Source organism: Neovison vison, chromosome 6 (assembly GCF_020171115.1).
Source record: "Neovison vison isolate M4711 chromosome 6, ASM_NN_V1, whole genome shotgun sequence".
Taxonomy (NCBI): Eukaryota; Metazoa; Chordata; class Mammalia; order Carnivora; family Mustelidae; genus Neogale; species Neogale vison.
Genome location: NC_058096.1, coordinates 156,439,094 through 156,465,129, shown reverse-complemented (window position 1 = coordinate 156,465,129; position 26,036 = coordinate 156,439,094). Strand labels below are relative to the sequence as shown.

The following is a 26,036-nucleotide window of genomic DNA, read 5'->3' as shown; positions in this document are numbered from 1 at the left end:
TATGGGTTATTTCTTGCAACTTTTCTGTAAGTTTGAAATGATATAATAAAAAGTTACAACAAAATAATAAACTATTTGCTAATAGTTCCCCTCACTCAGATGCCCCTTTTTGGAGGAATTAAATTTTCTCTTCTAGCATATTTCTTCCCAATGGGTCAGGACTAAGAACTGGAAAGCTCTACAAATACACTAAACTGAAACTTAAACATAATGAGCTTAAGTTGAAGACCACTATTTGCAGATTCTAGTCATTCTTACTGATTATGCAGAGCCTGCAGAGGTTCAACTTGAAAGAAGGGTTGTTCAGCAGGACAGGAAGTGAATTATCATATGACTGACTATGCTGATATCAGAGTTCACTATTATCTAAAATCATACCCTTGCCAATCTCATCATAGTGGTAAAATACTAGCAAATTGAGAGAAATTAAGTGAGTTAATATGGCAGAATAATAAAAATTTTAAATGTATAATTAATTTTAAAAAATCACCATCAATTCAAAATGCTTTTGTTTATAAAGGTTTTCCAGGGATGCCTGGGTGGCTCAGTTAAGCAGCTGTCTTTGGCTCAAGTCATGATCTCTGGGTCCTGGGACCGAGCCCCACGTTAGGCTCTCTGCTCAGCGGGGAGCCTGCTTCTTCCTCTCCCTCTTCCTGCCTCTCTGCCTGCTTGTGCTCTCTCTCTGTCAAATAAATAAATAAGTAAATAAATAAATGAATAAATGATTTTTTTTACAAAGGTTTTCTAAAATAGGCTTTTTGTTTGTAATAGCATTATCTGTTGGGAGTTATTTCAGCAGCTTTCCCACAAATATCTCCTTCTACCTAGTTCCTAGCCAGAGGGAAAATGATGGCGCAATTTAGCAGTTCTTCTGGCTTTACCAAATAACTCTTATCACAGGTGGGGAAGAAGGGTCCCTAGAGGGACACTGTATACCTTTTCGCCTGATAAAATTATCCTCAGTCTCTATTCCATCAAATTGGGAAACACTGATGAGACATGCAGACATAAAAGTACCCACATTTTTTTCCACTTTATAGTACTCTTAAGGTGGGAAGTCTTCTGCTGATTTTATCTTTTTTCTATCTAACTTTCATTTATTACTCTGTACTATTTTGACATTCACCATTTTGATATATTCTTGTGGTTTGTTCCTTTTAACTTTAAAAAGTTACAGCATAGAAATATTCATATTTTATGGATCCATTCCCCCTTGGTGAGTATCTAGGTTATTTCCAATTTTTTACTATTATGAACAACAGACTGGACAGATGTGTGCACTTTCCCTGCATACATACACAAGAATTTTCCATAGATGTATAACTAGAAGTGGTATTTCTGGATAATAAATTGGGCTCATTTGTAATTTTACTTAATGTGCAAAATTTCCCCTAAACTGTTACCAAAGTTGTTAGCAGTGATTAGAGATTCCATTTTCTTATGTCTTTCTCAATATTAGAAATTATCTAACTTTAAAATTTTTGTCAGTCTAGGGCACCTGAGTGGCTCAGTGGGTTGTAGCCTTCGGCTCGGGTCATGATCCCAGAGGCCTGGCGTCGAGCCCCGAATTGGGCTCTCTGCTCAGCGGGAGCCTGCTTCCCTTCCTCTTTCTCTGCCTGCCTCTCTGCCTGCTTGTGATCGCTCTTTGTCAAATAAATAAATAAAACCTTTAAAAAAAACATTTTTTGTCAGTCTGATGAATAAAACAAAGCCTCTCATTTTAAAATTCACTTCTATGCTTACTGGTGATAAATCTAGTTTGTATTTCTTCATATATTTATTAGTAACTTGTGTTTCTTTGCCTGTTTGCATCCTTTTTCCCATTCTTTTTTCTTAAGATTTTGTTTATTTATTTGAAAGAGAAAGAATGAGGGAGACAACATGAGATGGGGGGAGGGTCAGAGGGAGAAGCAGACTCACTGCTGAGCAGGGAGCTTGGATGAGGGACTTGATTCTGGGACTCCAGGATCATGACCTGAGCCGAAGGCCATCGCTTAATCAACTGAGCCACCCAGGCACCCCGTCTTTCTCCCATTCTTACACTAAGTTGTCTTTTTCTTATTGGTCTGTAGAGAGTTTTTATAGACGATAGATAATCATTTTCTGTTATGCATGTGGCAAGTACTGTCTCCAAGTTCTAGCCTGTCTTTATAATTATAATTCTATTGAATAAAAAAAACCAAAGGTTTTACAATTTGAAATAGTTGAATTTAGATACATATTTTTTGTGGCTGTATTTCTATTTTTATACTTCAAAACTATAAAGATCATTTTATATAATGTTGATTAACAAGCAACATAAAAGGATTATTCACAAGGTGCCTGGGTGGCTCAGTCCGTTGAGCATCTGACTCTTGACTCTGGCTTAAGTCCTGATCTCAGGATTGTAAGATTAAGATCCATGGCAGGCTCTGTGCTGAATATGGAGTTTGCTTAGGATTCTCTTTCTCCCTTTGTCCCTCCCTGACCCCTCCACTCACATACTTTCTCTAAGATTTTTTTTTAATTTTTAAAAATCTACACAATAATGTTCTGAATTAATAGCATGATATATCACTTGCCATGTTACAGACAAAGAAAGCTGAAGCTCAGAGGATTAGCAATTTGTTTCAGGTGTAACTGGGATTCACACCTTGGTCTATATGATACTAATGTTAATAATAGTAACAGTGGACCATACCTATCAAGTGCTTTCTCTGGGATTTATAAAAATAAATAATTACAAGATTGTTTCTTTTCTTGTTCTACTCATTTTTGTTCCATTCAGTTTATTACCAAGATTATATTTGTCTCATCAAATAAAGTGTGCAAGTTTCCTCTTTTTTTATTCTTTGTAACAATTTAAATAAGGTTGGAATTAGCTGTTTATCTTAGTTCAGGAGGCTATAACAGAATATCAAAGCCTGGGTTGCTTATAAATAACAGAAATTAATTTCTCACAGTCTAGAGGCTGGGTATTCCAAGATCAAGGTGCCAGCAGATTCAGTGTCTGGTGAAAGATCACATCCTGACTCATAGATAATTTTCTTCTCCCTGTGTCCTCACATGGCAGAAGGGGTGAGGAAGCTCTGTGGGGTCTCTTTTATAACATCACTAGCCCCAATCATGAGGGCTCTGCCCTCATAACCTAATCATCTCCCAAAGGTACCACCTCCAAATACAAACACATTGGTGGTTAGGTTTCAACATATGAATTTTAAGGGGATGCAAACATTCAGTATATAGCACTATTCCTTGAAAGTTTGGTAAAACTTGCCTGCAAAATCATCTGGGCCTGGTGTCCTTTTTTGACAGTGTGGTGTTGAACTACTGTTTCGATATTTTAAATGGCTATTGTTAGATTCGTGTTTTCCATTTGTATCTGGTCTAATTTGGGTAATTTGTAGCCTATACTTTCATTTTTATTAAGGTGAAGACTTATCAAAAGGAGGAAGTATTTTGCCTAAGGTACACAGAAAGAGAGCAGACAAGATATTTTAGGATCAGTTTCCTGAGTTTAGGTTAGTAGACCACGGTTTCTTAGAATGTAGATACCAATCATCTGTCCACTATCTTATGGGTTCTTCCCTATACTATAAGATAACCCTGGAAACTGATAGGGTTTATAGACATGTGGTTATTTTTATTCTTTTTTATTATTTCTGTTGGACCTCCCATAGCACTGATGCCTTTCTAAAATGCCCGAACCACCTACCTACTTATGTCCACCAGCAACATTAACAACATTAGGGTTCTCTAGTTGCTATGTTGACCACACGGCCTATGCTTATGCATCTGTCGTGTCTACTTCTTTAAATAGCAGGGACAAAGTCTAACTAATTAGCACATGGTAGAAAGAATAGAGGTTAAAATCAAAGGCTTCAGAGAGAGGCTTACTGGGTCTGAGTTTCATCTCCACTACTTCTAGCTGGCCAATTTTTGACACGTTTCTTAACCTCTCTGTTACTTAGTTTCTCCCTGTGTATAAGAGAAAAAGTAGTAGCATATACCGCATGGAGTGGTTGTGATAACAAAGAAAGAATGCTTATGAAGCATACGGCAGAATACCTGGCATAGGGAAAGCACTGAATAAATGTAGTGTACTGTTATCAACCTTAACATCACACAGACCAAGGTATGAATTCCAGTTTCGTCTGAAACAAGTTGCTGACCATCTGAGCTTCAAGTTTCCTTTTCTGTAATATGGTAGGTAATGTACAACTCTGGTGGGAACATCGTTGTGCAGATTAAATGAAAGAATGTATGTGAATAATCCTCTGTTGCTTGACAATTAAGATGGAGGCCAGCCTACCACTTCCTCATATCAGGGAGATCATATGATATTTGTCTTTCTCCGCTTGACTTATTTCGCTAAGCATGATACGCTCTAGTTCCATCCATGTTGTCGCAAAGTCTGTTGGCCGCTGACCTGCTTTGAGAAGTCTCAAGAGAAAATAGAAAGTTGGAAGGAGAAGGTTGGGACATTCAGAATTATTCTAGGTACACATCAGACATAAGCAGTGTTTATGGAGAGAAGTGGATGAGTGCCATCACATAAAGTATTGGGGTAGTGGGAATATGAAGTGCAGTGTGAGGAATGGGACTTAGGATGAGCAGGACGCCTGACAGATAAATGACAACTACTTACAAATACGGTGAAGAAAAGTATTTGGAGAGGCACCCAAACAAGGCACAGGAAAAGCATATTCCCCTCCCTTCCCCCAACCCCTGCCTGCATGGAAAACAGAGATGGTAAGTAAACTTACAATCACAATGATGAAATCAAGCCAGCACCAGACACTGGTGAAATACTTCCTAAATCCAAAGGCCACCCATTTTAGACCCATCTCCAGGATAAAAATGTATGTGAAAATATGGTCAGTACAATTAAGTAGTTCTTTGATATTGGGTCTTTTCTCAAGGTCAACATCTTCAAATACCTGAAATGATAAAGCATAGCCATAGGCCAGGTTGAATATTTGCTTAGAACAACTGGCTGACCTTACTTTTTAAATTTTTCTTCCTTATCTGAATAAACTAGCATCTCTTTTGGTGACAAGGTTTTGCTCAAAAGGTATTAAGAAGGAAATTTCCCAGCGGAATAAATTCTTTGAGTCAGTAAAACTGGAGGAAGGAAAATCCTATTTCTAGAATTCTATTGCCGCAATATCTCCCTAGGCTATCATCACTGATCCCTGGAATATGAAAATATCTTCCTAACAGATCACCACATAATTTCCTGGTCTTCCTGACCCTTTCAACTCTTGCTAACAATATCGTGCCAACTTTTCCAGAACCACCCAGTGGCATATTCCATCTCTATCATCCTGCTAGTTACCTTAGTGGCTCTATTTAGTGGCTCTTCATTGCTCATAACATCTTAGTTCCAAACACCTTAGTCTTCAGCTAGATTTTACCAACCCTGAGGCCAAAAATCTACAACAAACAGCCAAACTTATTACTCCAGTGCTCCCTAAGTATGAGCCCATTTTTGGGGTACCTAGACACACAAAATTTGGGGATGCTCTGGGCTAGGGCTAAATTACTTTGAGTATTAAACATTCGTTGAGTGTAATCATGAAAGTGAGACATTCTAGCTTCTGGAGAGACCCTTTTTCATGTTACATCCAAACATCCACCTCGCCTTAAGTGTGTACGTGATTCTAGGGGTCTATATAACTAGGGTAGAAACTGTCCTTTTGGCCTCTACAGAGTTACTGAAAATGGGAAAAAGAAGAAGAAGGAGAAGAAGGAGGAGGAGGAGGAGAAGGAGAAGAAGAAGATGATGATGATAAGGGTCCCTGGTACTGAACCTGTCAAGACATTTGGGCAAAAACTGAAGGCAAGAACAAAATTGGTCCTATTGTTGGATATTTAGGTAATCTCATAGCCCCATGGCCCTGGAGGAAAAAAATGCAAAAGAATAAAACAGTCTGACTTCCAGCTCCTAAGTGAACTTTTGATTGGAGAAGGCTCTCTACCTCTTCGTGTCCCCTGCCAGCTCCTCGTCACTGTTAAAGTTTCATTTCAGTTAATATTTTCTTTGGAAACTTTCCTTCTTCCACCAAGACAATTAGGGTCCTGCTTTGCATGGCCCCATGTCATCCACTGCTTTTCTGAGTGTATCACTATGGCCCTTGTCCATAATTGTTTGGACCCCATCTGTCATCCCTACTAGACTCCACACTCCTAGAAGTCAGGGACTTGGTCTGTGTGCCTGCTTGAAGAGAGACAAATCTGAATGGTATTAGAATCTCATTTCCCTTCTCATTTTGGAAGCTGAGCAACAACCTGGCTCAGCAGATCTCACTTTATTCAATTGAAGAGTAGGTCAATATCAGCCACTAAACTTGGGAGACTCCCACATTATAATGAGACTATTTCCTTGTCCAGAAAGTTCCCATTTTTACCCAGTTGCTCAGATTTTGTTTCCCTAACTCTAATGAGTCCCAAAGCACTTAGGTTCTGATTCAGCAGGTCTGGGGTGGACCCAAGACTGCATTTCTAATAAGCTTGCAAGTGATATTGAGACTGCTGATCAATATACCACATACAGTGGCAAGGGATTAGATGTTTCTTGTTTCCATTTGTCTACAACTATGTAAAGTGAAATAGGACCTGAGTCCTTCTCCTAGAACCCTCTGCATTGTGTGCTCTGTCTTCCTTTGCCCAACCTACACTTGCCTCATCAGATCGCAGATGACAACTAGGAGGATGGTAGCATGTGCCCCTGACCTTCTGACAACACTATTTTTCCCCACTGACTAGCACAGGGCTTGGTAGACACCAATGATCATTTGTGGAATAAATGAAAGAACGAGTTGGGGTAAATTGGAAGGGGAGGTGAATCATGAGAGACTGTGGACTCTGAAAAACAATCTGAGGGGTTTGAAGTGGCAGGGGGGTGGAAGGTTGGGGTACCAGGTGGTGGGTATTATAGAGGGCACGGCTTGCATGGAGCACTGGGTGTGGTGAAAAAATAATGAATACTGTTTTTCTGAAAATAAATAAATTAATTTTTAAAAAAAGGAACGCTATTACTTGAATAAGAGTAAACATCCAGTGAAAATGCAAGTACCCGAAGGCTACATGGAATCCTAGACCAATGATTAGCAATAAAAATTAATTAAGAGAGTTCTCTGGCATGGTTTAGAGATTTACTTTTTTTATTTTTTATGTTTTGTGTGAGAAGTAATTTACCTGCAGTAAGTAGATAAATGGAGTACTTTTTAAATTTTTTATGTTTTGTGTGAGAAGTAATTTACCTGCAGTAAGTAGATAAATGGAGATGTGTGCTGATCATAGGATCTAGCGGCTCACGGTATGTGCTCCTCTCCATTCACCCAGAGATCACATGAGTGTAAAGCACGAACCAGGAAGACAATGGTAAAGAAGCAAGACATTTCCTTGTCCCTTCTAATTGTTAGTGACTTACTGTGAAATGCTCTGTGATTCTAAATCAGTAAGGGAGAATCTAAGACTCCACTTACTTACACAACAAATAGAGAGTTTAGTTCTACATTATGGCCATTTTAAGGGAAAATACAAGATAGAAGGGGAGAGAGGGAAAAAGAGAGAAACATGTAGGGGATAAGAAAGAAAAAGCTGTCGCTCAAATAAGGGAGGCAAGAAGGACCAAAAAGTGAGGAGAGAGAGTAGGAAGGAGTTTATGACTATATGCTATGGAGGCATGGATTTAGATTTATTTCCAAAACTCACTGGGACCACTACACCTTGATTTGGAAGGATTTGCTATGTGAATAAAGCAGTTATCTGTCTCTCCTCTCAAGGGACAATGACTGATGGAAAATATCAAGACAGAATATTAAATCAAAATCTGGTCCCTGTAGCCTTCTCCTTCTAATGTTCTACCTTTAGGAAAGCAGCATTATGGTTTTCCAGAAAAGAGAGGTAGGAACATTGCTATCTAGAGAAAGAGACATATAGGATACAGTGAAAATCTCTAGAAATTCTCCAAGAATGAGGGATAGGCATAAGGTTCAGGGAGAGACTCCAGTAGCCACTTTAAAGTGTTGATTTGAATCATGTTTCCCCATAAGTAAAGTGTCTTTGGCTTGGGACTTCCTAGTTGGGAGCAGGACTCCAGAAGTTGTTGCCTTAAGTTGCCCTTAAGGGAAACCAGCAACAAAGATCCCCCTTCTGCCTGGTCTCCCCATATTCACAGCCCCATATCAGAATGTAACCTAGCCACCCAATGCCCAATGTCCTCACAAGACTGTGTTAATTTACCAGTGCCCCACTGCTCAGTAGAATCACAAAGATAATAAAGCTCTCAAACCAGCTGTGTTTCACTATTTGGTAGCAAGTTTTCCTCAGGTTCCACCAAATGACCCAGGGGGACTTTCTCTTGTCCACAGCACAGCATGGGAAGCAGTGACCCAGGCCTGCAAGGAATGAACAGTAGCATTATTCTTAGGGTCTGTAATGAGCTGAATTAATAACCCTAACTCTTCACCCTTCCCTTTATGCACGCCCCTTACTTCTGCAATTCTTCCCTCTGAAGAGGTGGAGTCATTTTCCAACCCCTTGAATCTGGGCTCAGCCATGTGGCTTGATTTGGCCAATAGAACAGAGTGGGAATCACACACACACCAGTTCTGAGCTTTGGTCTTGAGAGGCCTTGCATGTTTGTACTTGCTCTCTGACACCATCTCCATAAAGAAAGGAATATTTGGGCCAGCCACTGGTTTCAGAAGGAGAAAGGACATGTGGTACAGAGACAATGGGCTCAGTTAAGCCCAGGCCAGACTGGCCAACTCCCAATCATTACCACTCATATGAATAAAGACCTCCAAAATAAGCAGAAATAATGAGGCTAGATGAGTGGAGTATTGTATATGCATGTTTATTATTGTGTGCCACTGGCTGTTTTTCATGCAGCAATTTCTTTTGGCAACAGTAAACAGTGTCCTAAGGACTGACAGGAATGAAGTAAAGATGGGCACAGGCTCCATGAACCACCCAAACCACACAATCTGATCAATTGTCAAGGTGTTTACACATAGCTAAGCATTTAACCTCAACACACACCAGCCTTCAGCTGAATTACATCATCCTCTCCCCTCATCACCATCCTCCAAGTTCCATGGATGTTAATTTCACGGTGATTACAACATTACACTCCTTTCCTCATCATCTTCCTAAGCTACTGTGAGGTGTCCTCAGTCAGCCTCTGCCCTCCTTCATTATTCAGAACGTCAATAGGTTAATCTCCCTAAAAGGCTTTTTTTCTGTCTTTTATGCCATTCCTCCTTCTTCTAGAAACTAGCCTTTTTTAAAAATTTTTTTTTAAATTCATTTTCAGCATAACAGTATTCATTGTTTTTGCACCACACCCAGTGCTCTATGCAATCCGTGCCCTCTCCAATACCCACCACCTGGTTCCCCCAACCTCCCACCCCTCTACCCCTTCAAAACCCTCAGATCATTTTTCAGAGTCCATAGTCTCTCATGGTTCACCTCCCCTTCCAATCTCCCTCAACTCCCTTCTCCTCTCCATCTCCCCTTGTCCTCCATGCTATTTGTTATGCTCCACAAATAAGTGAAACCATATGATAACTGACTCTCTCTGCTTGACTTATTTCATTCAGCATAATCTCTTCCAGTCCCATCCATGTTGCTACAAAAGTTGGGTATTCATCCTTTCTGATGGAGGCATAATACTCCATAGTGTATATGGACCACATCTTCCTTATCCATTCGTCCATTGAAGGGCATCTTGGTTCTTTCCACAGTTTGGCGACCGTGGCCATTGCTATAAACATTGGGGTACAGATGGCCCTTCTTTTCACTACATCTGTATCTTTGGGGTAAATACCCAGTAGTGCAATTGCAGGGTCATAGGGAAGCTCTATTTTTAATTTCTTGAGGAATCTCCACACTGTTCTCCAAAGAGGCTGCACCAACTTGCATTCCCACCAACAGTGTAAGAGGGTTCCCCTTTCTTCACATCCTCTCCAACACATGTTGTTTCCTGTCTTGCTAATTTTGGCCATTCTAAGTGGTGTAAGGTGGTATCTCAATGTGGTTTTAATTTGAATCTCCCTGATGGCTAGTGATGATGAACATTTTTTCATGTGTCTGATAGCCATTTGTATGTCTTCATTGGAGAAGTGTCTGTTCATATCTTCTGCCCATTTTTTAAATATAATTGTCTGTTTTGTGTGTGTTGAGTTTGAGGAGTTCTTTATAGATCCTGGATATCAACCTTTTGTCTGTACTGTCATTTGCAAATATCTTCTCCCATTCCATGGGTTGCCTCTTTGTTTTGTTGACTGTTTCCTTTGCTGGGCAGAAGCTTTTGATCTTGATGAAGTCCCAAAAGTTCATTTTCGCTTTTCTTTCCTTTGCCTTTGGAGGCATAATCTTGAAAGAGGTTGCTGTGGCTGATATTGAAGAGGTTACTCCCTATATTCTCCTCTAGGATTCTGATGGATTCCTGTCTCACGTTGAGGTCTTTTATCCATTTTGAGTTTATTTTTGTGTACGGTGTAAGAGAAAGGTCGAGTTTCATTCTTCTACATATAGCTGTCCAGTTTTCCCAGCACCATTTATTGAAGAGACTGTCTTTTTTCCACTGTATATTTTTTCCTGTTTTGTTGAAGATTATTTGACCATAGAGTTGAGGGTCCATATCTGGGCTCTCTACTCTGTTTCTTCTCCAACTTCACTGTTGACATCCTGCATACACCTCAAGCAACAGTCCAAATATAAGTCAGGATAACTAACAGTAATCTATATCTAGGCTGACCTCTGACCCCATGGGCACTTTGGGGGCTGTCAAACAACCTGGAATTAGTTTGACGCTCATTCTTGGTGTCCGTTCTAAGACCAGTCTAGTGTCAAACTTAAGAAAAAATTTTTAATTTTAGATTCATTCATTCATTTAAGTCTCTACCTATCTATCTATCTACATTTGTTGAGCCCATAATCTGGGCAATAGGAAAGTTTCCTAGAGCTTCTACCCTCATTGTTAGGCTGTGTTAGTTGAGCTGACCTAAATCAAGAATTTCCTGAAATTTCCATTGCTTGGATCTGATAATGGCCCCAAAAATCTATAGATGCCCTCTCTTCACTTCTGTTTCCAGTAGAAGTAGAAATAACACATCTAACAAAATCCCAGAGCTTCAAAGAATAACAGAAACTCATCCAAATATTCTGTGAACTGGATGCAGTAATACTGACACTTACCTTTGGGAAAACATCTCTCTGGTTCTTTTTTGGGAATAATTTTATGTATCTGCCCAAAGGGATCCTGTGGATCAATGGTGCTACATTCTGAGAGCACACTGGTAGTATCACACTTCTGCACATCAGAACAAAGGAAAATGGGAATTATTTACCAAGATTGACTTTCACAATTGTAGCACCTAATACCTTAGTGTATAACTTTTTAGGAATGAAGCTAGCTAGACAAAGGATTCTAGGTATAGGTATAGCTAGAAAGTGCCCCTCTCTTCGGGTGCTTTTTAAAATGCTCTGACTAGCTCTGGCTTTAGGAGAGAATTCTCTAACTGCTCTCCCCTGGCTGAAAAAAGGTGAGGTATATAAAGACACAGTGTCTCAACCTTTTCCTCCCTACAAATCATCTCTCTGATACTATCTAACTCCAAACAGGGAGGCTGTGTGATGAGGTAAAGGCTATTTTACTGAGACTAATTTTTAGCTCTTTCAGATCCTGGAATAATAGGTCTAGACTGGTGATTCTCATTGATTTTGCCCTCAAGTAGACATGCTAACAATATCTAAAGACACTTTCAATTTCACAACTATTGACATCTAGTGGGTAGATGCCATGAATGCTACTAAACATCCTACAACAGATAGAACTGCCTAGCACAAGGAGGAATTATCATACCCCAGATGTACTGGTGGAGAGGTTATGAAACCTTGGCCTTTGCTTAAGATCTAATTCTGGCAGTTTGTTCTGCATTAATCCTGATATTTTATTCTTGATAGCCACAGTGGCTATGTTGGAGAATGCATATGGACAAGCTATGTGTTCTTTCTGGAACACTCTGGGAAAATTACCTTTTTGGGATCCTGTTCTGACAAACATATATCATCTTCAGAGAACACATCAATTTCCACACTTTGAGTTCCTGGGCTGATGGACCTCTTGGTCACCTGATGGGGTTCAAAGGCCTGACACCAAAAAGCCCAGAGTAGAATTAATAAGTCTTCCTGGAAATCTCACTTAAGATAAAACAAGTTCAGGGGTGCCTGGGTGGCTCAGTGGGTTAAGACCGCTGCCTTCAGCTCAGGTCATGATCCCGGGGTCCTGGGATCGAGCCCCATGTCAGATTCTCTGATTTGCAGGGAGCCTGCTTCCCCCTCTATCTCTGCTTGCCTCTCTGCCTACTTGTGATCTCTGTCTGTCAAATAAGTAAATAAAATCTTTAAAAAAAAGATAAAACAAGTTTAAGTTGTGACATTATTACTTTAGTTTCTGTTTACTTTTTAAAACTGCTCCTGTAGAAAGTCAACATAAAATAATTCTGGGGAAACTACTATAGGAAACAGGTAATAAAAACTTACTCAAAAGTCATATAAATCAAACAATATGGTTTTGGTAAAAAAAAAATTCACCAAATAATGCAGAGGTGAAATTTACTGTATCCTTTCACTTCAACAGCTAAATAATAAATTATTTAATAAGTCATATAGTTAGTTATCCCTGAAAATATAATGCCAGAATATAGTAAAAATAAAATCCATAATGATTTGATACACTGATATATAAACAGATGAGTAAAAATGTTAAAAGAATAATATGGAAAATAATTTTTTTATTCTTTGGGTTATAGAGGTTTGGCTTAGTGAAATAGAAAAGGGCATAAAGAGAAAAATGAAAATGTATTACTATGTAAAAATAAAAAATAAATTTTGTCTGAGGACTTGTAGGCATATCCAAGAAAGATGTGCAAAGTCATGCCTTATGTGAAGGTTTCATCTTAAAATCTATTGTGAGTGTTCCTGCAACTCTGACAGTATAAGATCATAATTTAAGAACACTTCTCTCATTTGAACACATGCTTTGATATATTACACACACACACACAAAAAAAAAAAAAACAAGTGAATATAACTATTGACCAGACACAGAACAGAAATATAAAGCAGTGACAATCTAAAGCATGTAGCAGGTAATGATGACTAGAAGTGCCCCATGTGAGGAAGAGAATCACAGCTATATTCAAGGCTTGAAACTATGGACTGGGCTGAAGTTCCTGCACTTAAGAGAGAAAGCCAAAACAAGTTGTGGCCAATGCTTGGAATTAAAATTATACACAGCTGCATGTCTATGGAGGCAGGAGGAAGTACAGCCTCAGAAATAGGCCTGGGTAAAGGAACCCACTGGATCTGAAGTACACCTTGTATCACGAATAGACAAGAATCCTAAATTGTCAACAAAAGACTTGGTTCTGTAGTGGCTGCCTTAGGAAGGTCTATTAAAGACATCACAGAACCTAGACTGCAGAGAGAGTGACAGATCTTCTCACTAAAGAGAAATTTAAACTAACATTCCAAAATCTAGGAAGAGCTAAACAAAATCAGTAGCCCTAAAAATTAACTACTAGGAGGTGACTTTACTTGAGAAAAAAATTAAATTAATATAATAATCTGAGAGTGTCATTAAAATGAGTAAATTTAGGAATTAATGAAAAAGATATATATAGTTTACTACTTCGATGGCAGTATAAGGAGCTCCAAGGACATGATCTCCAGGGAAATAGGCATAAGTGATGGAAAATATTTCTAAAAAGTCATTTAAAGTCTCTGGAAATTGTCCTAAGGCATATAGCAAGTGAAAAAACATGTATTCAAAAAAATCTTCAGAATTCAGTAATAGTATCAGGAGTCCATGGAAACCGAAACATGAGCTTTCTTCTCTCTCTCCATCCTCCAGCTCAGTTTGATGGAAGCCCTATTCAAGGCAGCTGCGACCAAGAAGATGAGGCATCCTCTACCCTCAGCCCCCAATCAAGAGATCTGTATCTTAGTAGGAAGTATAGATCACCAGTTTTCTCATCTTCTCCAACTCTGAGTTGGAGAGGCTACATTACTCTAGAATATGGCCAAGAAATTGGACTCTTCTTCCATCCAGCCTCTACTCATAGGACAGAGACTCTATTCCAGATTCAACAGCTTGAAAATACTGGAATCCTGATTACCCTCACCCCAGCTAGTTTTTAGGAAAGAGATTCCATGCAGAAAGAAGGAAGTGGAGAAGATGAGTGGCTACTGCCCCTCCAAGGATTATTGGATTATTAGCTAAGAGATTTTCTCTACAGTAGGAGGCATTCCATAAGAAACCAGAACCCTGAAGTTCTCCTGAAAAAGAACTGACTTTATACTGGAATAATGTGGGGGTTCAAGCCAAGGGTATTCTTGAAAACAATGGAGACTTTGATGGTAAACAAATAAGAAGAGACTAGTAGCTCTTCTTCATTAAAAGCAACAAATTAAACCACAGGTCAGCAAGTTCACTACAGAAAAACAGGGAAAGAGACAGCTAAAATAAATCTCCCTGGGGTCAGAACAAATCTCAAAGACTGGCCTTAAAAGTGTCCCTCCCTGAAATTAATTAGATCAGACTGTGGAGGAATTAATGCCCTGTGGTATTGTCAAAAACAATAGAGCAATTAGCCAGCAATTAGTTCAGCCCCAAATCTGGGTGTGATACCAAATAAGGCAGACAGATTAATAGGAGACCATGGAAAGAGATAGTCAAAGAGGGCCCTGCTAAAATAACTATCACCCTGCAGTGACTGTCTGCAAACTCAAGGGTGTGCCCTCTGAGAAGCAACACCAACAACTTCACATTTGTGTGTGTGTGGTGAGGGTAGGTGGGGGAAGGAAGGAAGAGACTTCACTAGAATAGTCTAGCCAAGTCACCAAACAAGCCCCAGAGAGGAGAAAAGAGAATCGGTTCCAGATATGCTACAATATATTACTTAAAATGTCCAATTTTAAACAAAAATGATAAAACATGGGAAAAACCTAGGGAAGTGTGACCTACACATAGGAAGAAAGCAGGCAACATAAGCTTCCTGTGAGAGAATCTGGATGCCAGAGTTAATAAACAAAGAATGCAAGGCAGTCATAATAAGTATGTTAAAAGTATTAAAAATATTTAATAAATAAAGGATGCTAGATAACAATGTATAATCAAATACAGAGTATCAATGAAGAGACAGAGATTATTTAAAAAAACAAATAAAAGTTCTGGAGTTGAGATGTGTGATAACTGAAATGAAAAATCCACTAAGTGGAGCAGCAGTAAATCTGAACTGGCAGAAAAATGAATCAGTGAACTTGAAGAGGGATCAGGAAAGATAATGCAATCCAAAGAGCACAGGAAAGAAGGAAGAATGTAAACTTAAAGGAAGCTCAAAGGAATGTAAAACACCATGAAGCATACCAATACTCATTACCCTGAGATTACAAGCCATGTGCTCTATGGGCTGAGCCATAGAGGCACCCCAACAACTAATTTATTATTAGAAACAGTGGAGACTAGAAAGCAATGGAATGAGATATCATGAATGCTGAAATTAAAAAACAAATGTGAACCAAGATTTTATTATCCTGCAAAACTATCTTTCAAAAATGAAGGTAAAATAAAATAGTACATAAACAAAAATGGAAAATTCTTTGCTAGCTGACCCACTTTACAAAAAATACTGAAGAAGATCCTTCAGGCTAAAAGTAAATGATCCTAAATGGTAATAAAAATCCACACAAAGAGCAAAGAACACAGGTAAAGATAAGTCCATAATTATAAAAGATGAGAAAAATTCATATTTATTTTCCTTTCTTCTCTATAGCTGACTTCAAATGAAGTTGTCTAAAACAGTTTAAAATTGATGCCTTGTTGGACATGTAACATAAAAACATAAAATATATGTGGTAATAACAGCACCAAAGAAGTGAATGGGAGCAAAGTTCTAGTAAGTAAATGACACTTGAAGTTACCTCAAATTCACAGAAACAAATGGAGACAGCTGGAAATGGTAAATAAGAAAATTAATAAAATGAACTCTATAAATATAATCTTACTTTCTTTTCTCAGCTTCATTAGTAAGTATATAAAGATATGAAGCAATGATAAAAACACATTGTTGGGATTTTAACATATGTGGATGCAATATGTATAATAAAGAATAGTACGAAAATGTGGTAGAGGGAATAGAACTATACATAAGTGATGTTTGTTTCTATATTTCACTAGAATTAAGTTAACTTAACAGACATCAATTCTGATAAGTTAGATGGATGTGGCATCCCCTAGAGCAATCAATAAGAAAATGACTAAAAATATATTGTGAAAAACTATTAAAAGGAATTAAGATGTTAAATTAGAAAATATTCAAATAGGGGCACCTGAGTGGCTCAGTAGGTTAAAGCCTCTGCCTTCAGCTCAGGTCATGATCTCAGGGTCCTGGGATCGAGCCCTGCATCAGGCTCTATGCTCAGCAGGGAGCCTGCTTCCCCCCCCCACCTCTCTGCCTGCCTCTATGCCTACTTGTGATCTCTGTCTGTCTAATAAATAAATAAAATATTTTTTAAAAAAAGAAAAATATTCAAATAATGCAAAGTAAGGCAATGAAGAGGAATAAAAACACATAAAACACATAAAAACAAAAAGTAAAATACTAGAAATAGATAAACTAGATCAATAATAATATTAAAAGTAAATAGTTAAACAATCTAACAAAAAGGCAGAAACTGTCAAACTGGATAAAAAAAACAAGATCCAATTATGTACTGTTTTAGGAAACACATTTAAGATTCAAAGATACAAATAGTTTGAAAGTAAAAGAATGGAAGAAGCTATCATACAAGCAAAAACCATAAGAAAGCTGGAATGACTATATTAATGTCAGAAAAAAATAGACTTTGTGTTTTCTTTTTGTTTTTTTGTTTTGTTTTGTTTTTGTTTTTTAGAGAGAGAGAGAGCACACAAGTGCAGGACTCTTAAGCAGGCTTCATGCCTTGGGCAGATCTTGAGACGGGGCTCAATCTCACGACCCAGAGATCACGACCTGAGCCAAAATCAAGAGTTGGATGCTTAAACTACTGAGCCACCCAGGTGTCCCAGACAAAATAGATTTTGAAACAAAAAAATTTACTAGAAATAAAGAGGGACATTTCACAATGACAAAAACATCAATATCAGAAAGAACATTTATAAACATATATGCACCTAACATAAGAGCCACAAAATATATGAAACAAAAACTAGCAGAATTAAAGGGAGAAATAGACAATTCAACAATAATAGTTGGAGGCTTCAATCACGCACTTTCAAAAATGAATCTAACAACTAAGTAGAAGATACAAATAGAAGGCTTGAGTAACATTATCTATCAATTATACCTAAAAGACACTGGCAGAACTCTCAACTCCAAACAGCAGAATATACATATGTGAATTGAAACTGTACAGAGTTTGTTGTCTGATCATAGTAAAATAAAATTAGAAGTACAAAAAGTCATTTGAAGAACTCACAAATAGGTGGAAATTAAACAAAACATTCTTAAATGTCAAATAAGTCAAGAATAAATCACATATAAAAGAATAAATCATGAAAGAAATTAGAAAAGACTTTAAGATAAATGGAAATAAAAATATAATATGCCAAAATTTGTTGGATATGTGTAGATAAAGTAGTGCTTAGAGGGAAATTTATAGCTATAAATACCTATAATTTTAAAAGTTTCAAATCAATAACCTAAACTTCCATGTTAAGGCTTTAGGAGAAGAAGAGAAAATGAAATTCAAAACAAGCAGAAATAAGGATACAGTAAGTATATAAAAAGAGATTAATAAAATAATAGGATCAACAAAATCAATATCTGATTATTTTTAAAGGACATCAAAATTACAAACTGTGGGTTGCTTGGGGGAGGGGGGTTGGGGGAAGGGGGGTAAGGTTGTGGACATTGGGGAGGGTATGTGCTTTTGGGTAAATTGGAGGGGGAGATGAACCATGAGAGACTATGGACTCTGAGGGACAGTCTGAGGGGTTTGAAGGGGCGGGGGGGTGGGAGGTTGGGGTGCCGGGTGGTGGGTATTATAAAGGGCGCGGCTTGCATGGAGCACTGGGTGTGGTGAAAAAATAATGAATACTGTTTTTCTGAAAATAAATAAATTGGAAAAAAAAATTACAAAATACAAAAATACAATTTGTTGTATACCTTAAACTTATACAATGTTATATACCAATTATATCATAAAGCTAAAGGTAAAGAGAATAGAAATAGAAAATTTAACAGGACTGACCAAGAGAAAATGAAAGATCAAATTACTAAAATCAGGAAAGAGGGGACATTGCTATCAACCTTGCAGAAATCAAAAGAATTCCAAAGAAATACTACAAATAACTGTATGTCAACAAATTAGACAGCTTCAGTAAAACTGACCTATTCCTAGAAATACAAAAACTGCCAAAACAGACTCAAGAAGAAAGAGAAAAATCTGAATAGTACTGTAATCTTTATAATAAGTAAACAGATGGAGTTTGTAATTTAAAAACTTCCAATAAAAAATTCCAGCTTCTGGTCTGACATGTAAGAAGCCTGGAGGTATCTACTCCATCCCAACATGTACAAAGCTAAACAAACTGGAAAACCAATTAACACTTCTTAGAGTCATAAGAGCATTGAGGTCCAGGGCAAACTGCTTCCCCCTAAATTGGAGAGGAAGACAGGCTAATACTGAGAACTACAGTTTAGCAAAGTAGAAACCCAGGAGCAAAAAGCTCCATGGGAACCAATTCCAGATTAAGGAAACCTGAACCGTAATAGACAAACTTCTGGAGGCTCAGTGTGGACAAGTATAAGAGATAAAAGGACTCCCCCAAGGGTACCCCCCAGGCTAGGGGAACTGACTCAACAGGGGCCCCCAAAGTTTTTTGAGTTTTACTTCTCGGAGCTCTACCAGGTTCTCAAAGTGAGTATGGCAGGAAAATCCTCAGTTTCTTCCAGCTGGGGGAGAATAAAAGGAACCATTTTGAAACATGCACATGCATTCTGTTCTTCACAAGGCCTTCCCTCAAGAGAAACTAATTAACCAGAGCCTAACCTGTTAGGGTTTTATCAGGACCTGACTGACCTGTGGTGGGGGAGATACCCAATTCTAACCAGGTCTAGATTTCCATCTGGAGGGAGGTAGATCTCCAAGTCCAGCTCACATTAGTCATACTGACAAGCACTGTTCACAGTCCGGAAGCACAGGCTCACTAAAAGCCTGAGACCTACTCATAGGAACCATAGAGCTACTTCATTCTCCTCACGCTTCACCAACACATTAATAAAGACCTATTTAGAGCATTTCCATCTACCCAGTACATCATGTCTGACTCTAAAGAAAAAAAATCAGAAAACATACTGAAATGTAAAAATATAGTTTGAAGAGACTGAGCAAGCATCAGAACCACATTCAATAGGGTAAAGTTGTTGAAAATGTCAAACCAGGAATTTAAAATAACTATGATTAAAATATTCATGGCTCTAATAGATAAAGTAGACATCATGCAAGAACACACAGGCAATGCATGCAGAGAGACAGAAATTCTAAGCAATGACAAAAAAATGCTAGAGATCTAACACATTGTAACAGAAATGAAGAGTGACATTGATGGACTTATTAGTAGACAGGAAAGAATCTCTGCTTGAGGCTCTCTCAATAGAAACCTCCAAAACTGAAAACCAGAGAAAAAAGTATGGAAAAGGGGCACCTGGGTGGCTCAGTCCGGTTAAGCGTCTGCCTTCAGTTCAAGTCATGATCCCAGGCTCCTGGGATTGAGCCCTGCATCGGGTTCCCTGCTCAGCGGGAAGCCTGCTTCTCCCTCTTCTACTTCCCCTGCTTGTGTTCCCTCTCTCACTGTGTCTCTCTCTGTCAAACTTATTTTTTAAAGAAAAAAAGTATGGGAAAAAAAAACAGAATAGAATACTCAAGACCTATGGGGCAACTACACAGGTGAAACATACATGTAATAGGAATACCAGAAGGATAGAAGGATAGACCCTGAGGACATTGTGGTCAAGTGAAACAAATCAGAGGAAGACAAATACAGTGTGATATCACTTACATGTGAAATATGAAAAAGCCAAATTTGCAGAGACAGAAACTAGAATGGAAGTTAACAGGGGCTGAGGGTTGGGGCAAGTAGGGAGATATTGGTCAAAAAGTACAAACTTTCAGTAAGAAGATGAATAAATTCATAGGATATAATGTACAGCACCATGATTATAGTTAATAATGTTGTGTTATATGGTTGAAAGTTGCAAGAGAGTAAAACTTAAATATTCTTACCACAATAAAGAAATAATTATGTGACTTGTTGGAGGTGTTAGCAAATGCTATGGTGGTAATCATATTGTAATATATAAATATATCAAATCAACTTGTTGTATACCTTAAACTTATATAATGTTATATACCAATTATATCATAAAGCTAAAGATAAAGAGAATAGAAATAGAAAAGAAGGATCTCTAGACTCATTTAATAAGGCCCATATTAACCTGATACCAAAATAAGGCAGACACATTAAAAGGGAAAAACCTAGGGAATGCAAAATCTTTAATGAAATATTAGCAAGTTGGATCCAAAATATATAAAAGGATAATATGCCACGACTAAATAAGATTAATCCAAGGAATGCATAAATGATTCAATATTCAAAATAAATGATATGACTACCCCAATCAATTTAGGAGACACATTTCAGAAAAATCAATATATATTCATAATTTAGAAGAGAAATAAAAACTCCTAGCAAACTGGGAATAAAGGGAACTTCCTCAACTAAGTTCTTAATGGTGAAAGGCTTTATGTTTCTCCCTAAGACCAGGAGCAAAGCAAGGAGTACACTCTCATGATTCCTATTCAACATTATATGAAAGGTCCTAACCAATGTAATAAGGCAAGAAAAAAAAACCCATACAAATTTAAAAAAAACTGCTTTTATTTACAGATGAAATAATTACATGTGTAGAAAATTCTAAGGAATCTACAAAAAAGCTATTGTAATTAATAAGTCAGTTTACCAACACTGCAGGATACAAAGTAAAAATACATTCATTTCAATGTACTAATAATGAACGCTTGGAAACTGAAAATTTAAAAATTACTTATACAATATCATAAAAACATTAACTTCTTAGGGATAAATATAACCAAATATGTCAAGACTCATACACTGAAAACTAGAAAACATGCCTAGGAAAAATTAAAGAAGACCTAAATAGGTAGAAAAAAGATGTGTTCATGAATCAGAAGACTTGATGTTGTGAAGATACCAATAATTTACAAAATAGTTAGTGCAACACCAAACAGAATCCTAACAATCTTTTTTTATGGAAAGGTAACACACTGAATTCTAAAATGCATAAGGAAACGTAAAGGCCCTACAATTGCTAAAACAAATTTGATAAAGAACCAAATCTTACAATGTGCTTTCAAAACTATTATAAAACTACAGTAATCAAGACAGGGCAGTATTGGTATAAAACAGATGAATAGATTAATGAAAGAGATTAAGAATCCAGAAGAAGCTCTGAGACAGATAGGTAGATAAAGAGATAGATAGAAAAACAGATAGAGATTAATATAGATATAGCCAATTTGATTCTGACAAAGATACCAAGTGATTCAGTGGCATAAGAACACTCTTTTCAATATATAATACTAGAATCATTCAGCTATATATACAGGGAAAAATGATACAGCTCATTGAATTAAATTGATATGGATCACAGACTTGATCCTGAGAGGTGAACCTATTAAATTCTCAAAGGAATAATACTGATAAATTATACTTCACCAAACTTAAAAATTTCTGCTCATTAAGATAGCATGAAGAGAAGGGCCATCTGTACCCCAATGTTTATAGCAGCAATGGCCACGGTCGCCAAACTATGGAAAGAACCAAGATGCCCTTCAACGGATGAATGGATAAGGAAGATGTGGTCGATATACACTATGGAGTATTATGCCTCCATCAGGAAGGATGAATACCCAACTTTTGTAGCAACATGGACGGGACTGGAAGAGATTATGCTGAGTGAAATAAGTCAAGCAGAGAGAGTCAATTATCATATGGTTTCACTTATTTGTGGAGCATAACCAATAGCATGGAGGACAAGGGGCGTTAGAGAGGAGTAGGGAATTTGGGTAAATTGGAAGGGGAAGTGAACCATGAGAGACTATGGACTCTGAAAAACAATCTGAGGGGTTTGAAGTGGCGGGGGGGTGGGAGGTTGGGGTACCAGGTGGTGGGTATTATACAGGGCACGGCTTGCATGGAGCACTGGGTGTGGTGAAAAAATAATGAATAATGTTTTTCTGAAAATAAATAAATTGAAAAAAAAAGATAGCATGAAGAAAGTAAAAGACAAGCCACAGTTAGAAAATATGTGTGGTGCACATACCAAAGGACTTGTATCAAAATATGTAATAAACTCTTACACCTCAATCATAAGAAATCCCTCAGCAAAAACGGCAATAGACACTTTACCAAGGAAGATATATTAGGCAACATCATTATTTTTCAGTGAAATAAAACTTGAAACCACGGGGCACCTGGGTGGCTCAGTGGGCACCTGCCTTTGGCTCAGGTCATAATCTCAGAGTCCTGGGATCAAGACCTTCACCAGGCTCTCTGCTCAGCAGGGAGCCTGCTTCCCTCTCTCTCTCTGTCTGTCTACTTGCAACCTCTCTCTCTGTGTCAAATAAATAAATTCTTTTTTAAAAAACCTGAAACCACAAGGCACCACCACAAACCCATTAGAATGATTAAAATTATTGCCAGGCTATGCAATATGTATCAACCATTGTGGAAAATTCAGGACTATACAGACAGCTGTGCTGCATCCAGAATGAAGTCTGTAGTTATTTATTGGGGTATCTATCATACCTCCACTCCCTGAAAGCCCTCATCTGCCACCATTCCTCAACCACTGGTCCCTTCAGAGGCTGAGCTTGTTCCCTCCACTGTCTCCTTTTCTATGCTGTTCAGTTCACTTTCCTCACCTTTCAGTTAATCTAAACTTCATACCTCTTGTAGGGTTCAGACAAAGTCACTTGGTTCCCATTGCCCCGGCCCACTCTGATCTGGCTCCCCTCTGAACTTCTCTGCCATCTCCCACCTCCATATGTGCAAAACCATGATTAGAACCAGCATTGGGTTCTAAGTGAGGGAGTACTAAAGGGCTGCCTCCACCTTTTATACCCTTCCTATCCCTGCATGGTGCTCAGAACAGGGCAGGCAACCAGTGTCTCATGGCAGGTCTAGGTTTGTATGACCTCCACATCTATATATGAACCTTCATACCTGTTTTTCAGCCTCAAGTTGTGTGACACGCTGTGCATTATTTTCACCAGGAGACTCAAAACCATCCTCTTCCTCTGCAAGTGGGGCCAACCAAGTCCGATCATACTCCTCCCTCCTCTCTGGGCTCTTTTTCATCTCTGTGACCAGTGGAATGATATCTTTGCCTTTGGCAGCAGGGCCCCCTGTCACCTCTTTTTGCCTTGGCAAGTTTTGACTCCTGCACCACTTGTGACAAAAATGCTGAAGAGTGTGTATTACAAAGCAAAAAGCCTGGCGGAACCGAGCCAGGGCTATCTGGACTTTGGTTTTTTTGGACTCTCCATCCAAGTTTCCATCTCTCTCCTCATTACTGAAGGAATTGAGCAGCAAGGCAATGAAGAGGTTGAGTACCTGGGGTAGGGGGGGACACACAAGGTGAATGGGAATTATAGCAAAGGGAAAGATATAGTAGGTTTTCAGAATAACTTTTCCACCAAGACCCAAAACTAAGTCAAATGAGATGCTATGTCCTCTGTCTCTTGAGAAAGTTCACCTATAAAATGAATAAAAGGAGAGAAGATTGAGGAAGACAGGAAGATAAGATGAAAGAAAATCTGAAGTGAAAGAGCGCCAACAGCCAAGACCAGTTTGTCCACATACAAGCAACACATGTTGTAAACTCTGGCTAGGGTAAAGCATAACTATGTGATCACTGGTAAAATAAAAAATATATATTCCTTGAGGAATAGTCAAATAGTGAGCTTGGCTTTGCTGGAATGGAAATGGGTCTAATGCCTAATACTGTCATGGGGTCCACCCCTGCTGACACAGCTTGAGAGATGATGTGCTTTGTGTAAGATCCTTAGGTCCTGTTCCCAAAACCGCAACGAAGTATTGGAGCTGAACTGGAGGGGTTTGGATCAAATCTGCAACTCTTCTGTTGAAGCAAGGATTACTTTAAATTCAGATCATCTCATCAGCTACCTACTTGGACTTTTTTGCCTACATTTACACACCCTCCAATTCATCATCTTTACCTCCACAAATTCCTTTGTTTGTGGCTGTCACTGGCTCAAAAACATACAGCCTTCGGGGAGAAGTGTCTTATGAGTGTGAATGGGTCTAGTCTCCCACTCACCACAAGAATTCCAGCTGCAGACCTTGGCTCAAGCTTTTCTGTTTGCCAAGTGCTCCTTGCCTCTTTAGCTCCCTTCTCAAATACTCTATCTTCCACGTATCCTTTGTTAACACTTTCTTCCCACTTCCATTGGTCATATTCTGATCTTCTGATCTTTTGTAGCACTTATTGTCTATCTAACATTGCTGGTCAGTCACATAAGATAAAGCCATTGTGTGCATGTGGATGGTTCAGTATATCTGCATGAGAGCCCCAACTTGATTCTGAAGACCTTGTGCTCAGGTATCCTGTGCCTGTGTGTCTTCTGTCTTTGCATATCCTTACTGGGTACCCAATTAGCTAATAAGATCTGTTTCCAGCTGCAAGTGACAGACTCAAGCAACTTACACAAGAAGAAAACGTAACTTAAGAAGTCTGAAAATAAAACAGAAGGACCAACTACGATACGAAGTTTGGTCTCTTCCCCTTTTCCCTCTACCTTCCTCAGCTGGCTTTATCTTAGGGTAGTTCTTCTCATGCTTACATTATGTTTGCAGTTCTACCAGGAATCATAGTCGTAAAAAGGTCCGGAGAAAGTAAAAGGACCATTTTTTTTTTTAGCTCATCCCTTCTTTTTTTTTTTTTAAGAACAAGCAAACTTTCTCACTAGCTACCCTTTACAACTTATTGATCAAATTAAGTCACAAACTCCTACCTCAGCTATTCATTCACAAAGAGAATACAATTATCTTAGAATAATCACCTGGTATAAAACAGATATTGGGGTATCAGTCAGTATGAGAAGTATGTGAAAAGAAGGTTTTGTTTCATGTTTTTTTTTTTTAGATGTACTTTTTTTTTCTCCCAATTTATTTATTTTCAGAAAAACAGTATTCATTATTTTTTCACCACACCCAGTGCTCCATGCAAGCCGTGCCCTCTATAATACCCACCACCTGGTACCCCAACCTCCCACCCCCCCGCCACTTCAAACCCCTCAGACTGTTTTTCAGAGTCCATAGTCTCTCATGGCTTTTTATAATTTCCTTGAGTCAAATTCAAATGCAGATTTTAATATTATAAAACATTAAATGTGCAATATCATATTTAGAATAATAATTACCAGTAAAGTATTGCAAAAGAACCTAATACATTTGTGTAATCCATATGTTAAAAAAAAATCTAAGACACTCACCACAAGTTTTCCTATCACCATGATCAACAGAAAGACGACAACGCACAGTGTTTGATTTGTTGCTTGCATACATTCCCACATGTTTTCAATCCATTCCCCACAGAGGATGCGGAATACCACCAGAAAGGAATGGTAGAAATCCCCCATGTGCCAGCGTCGTAAACATGGAACTGTAGGTCCACAGGATGTTTTATTGCTCTTTACAGAACTGAATTTAGAGCCAAAAACCTGCATGCCAACCACTGAGAAAATAAAGACCACAATAGCCAGGACCACGGTGAGGTTTCCCAGGGCTCCAACGGAATGGCCAATTATCTTTATCAGTGTGTTTAAAGTTGGCCAGGATTTGGCTAACTTGAAGACCCTCAGCTGTAAAACAAAAACAAAAACAAAAACAAAAA

At 38.3% G+C, this 26,036-nt stretch overlaps 1 protein-coding gene across 1 annotated transcript in view; it reads right to left on the bottom strand.

Annotated features, from left to right (window-relative positions):
• The window catches only part of SCN11A (sodium voltage-gated channel alpha subunit 11), a 95,693-nt gene that overhangs the window by 24,009 nt on the left and 45,648 nt on the right, over positions 1 to 26,036 (bottom strand). The window contains exons 15-20 of the mRNA XM_044252660.1: positions 25,636 to 26,004; positions 23,345 to 23,734; positions 12,031 to 12,144; positions 11,191 to 11,305; positions 8,230 to 8,384; positions 4,746 to 4,919 (exon numbers count right to left, since the gene is read on the bottom strand). Of these exons, the coding sequence (XP_044108595.1) occupies positions 4,746 to 4,919; positions 8,230 to 8,384; positions 11,191 to 11,305; positions 12,031 to 12,144; positions 23,345 to 23,734; positions 25,636 to 26,004 (1,317 nt within the window). The remainder of the gene's footprint in view (positions 1 to 4,745; positions 4,920 to 8,229; positions 8,385 to 11,190; positions 11,306 to 12,030; positions 12,145 to 23,344; positions 23,735 to 25,635; positions 26,005 to 26,036) is intronic.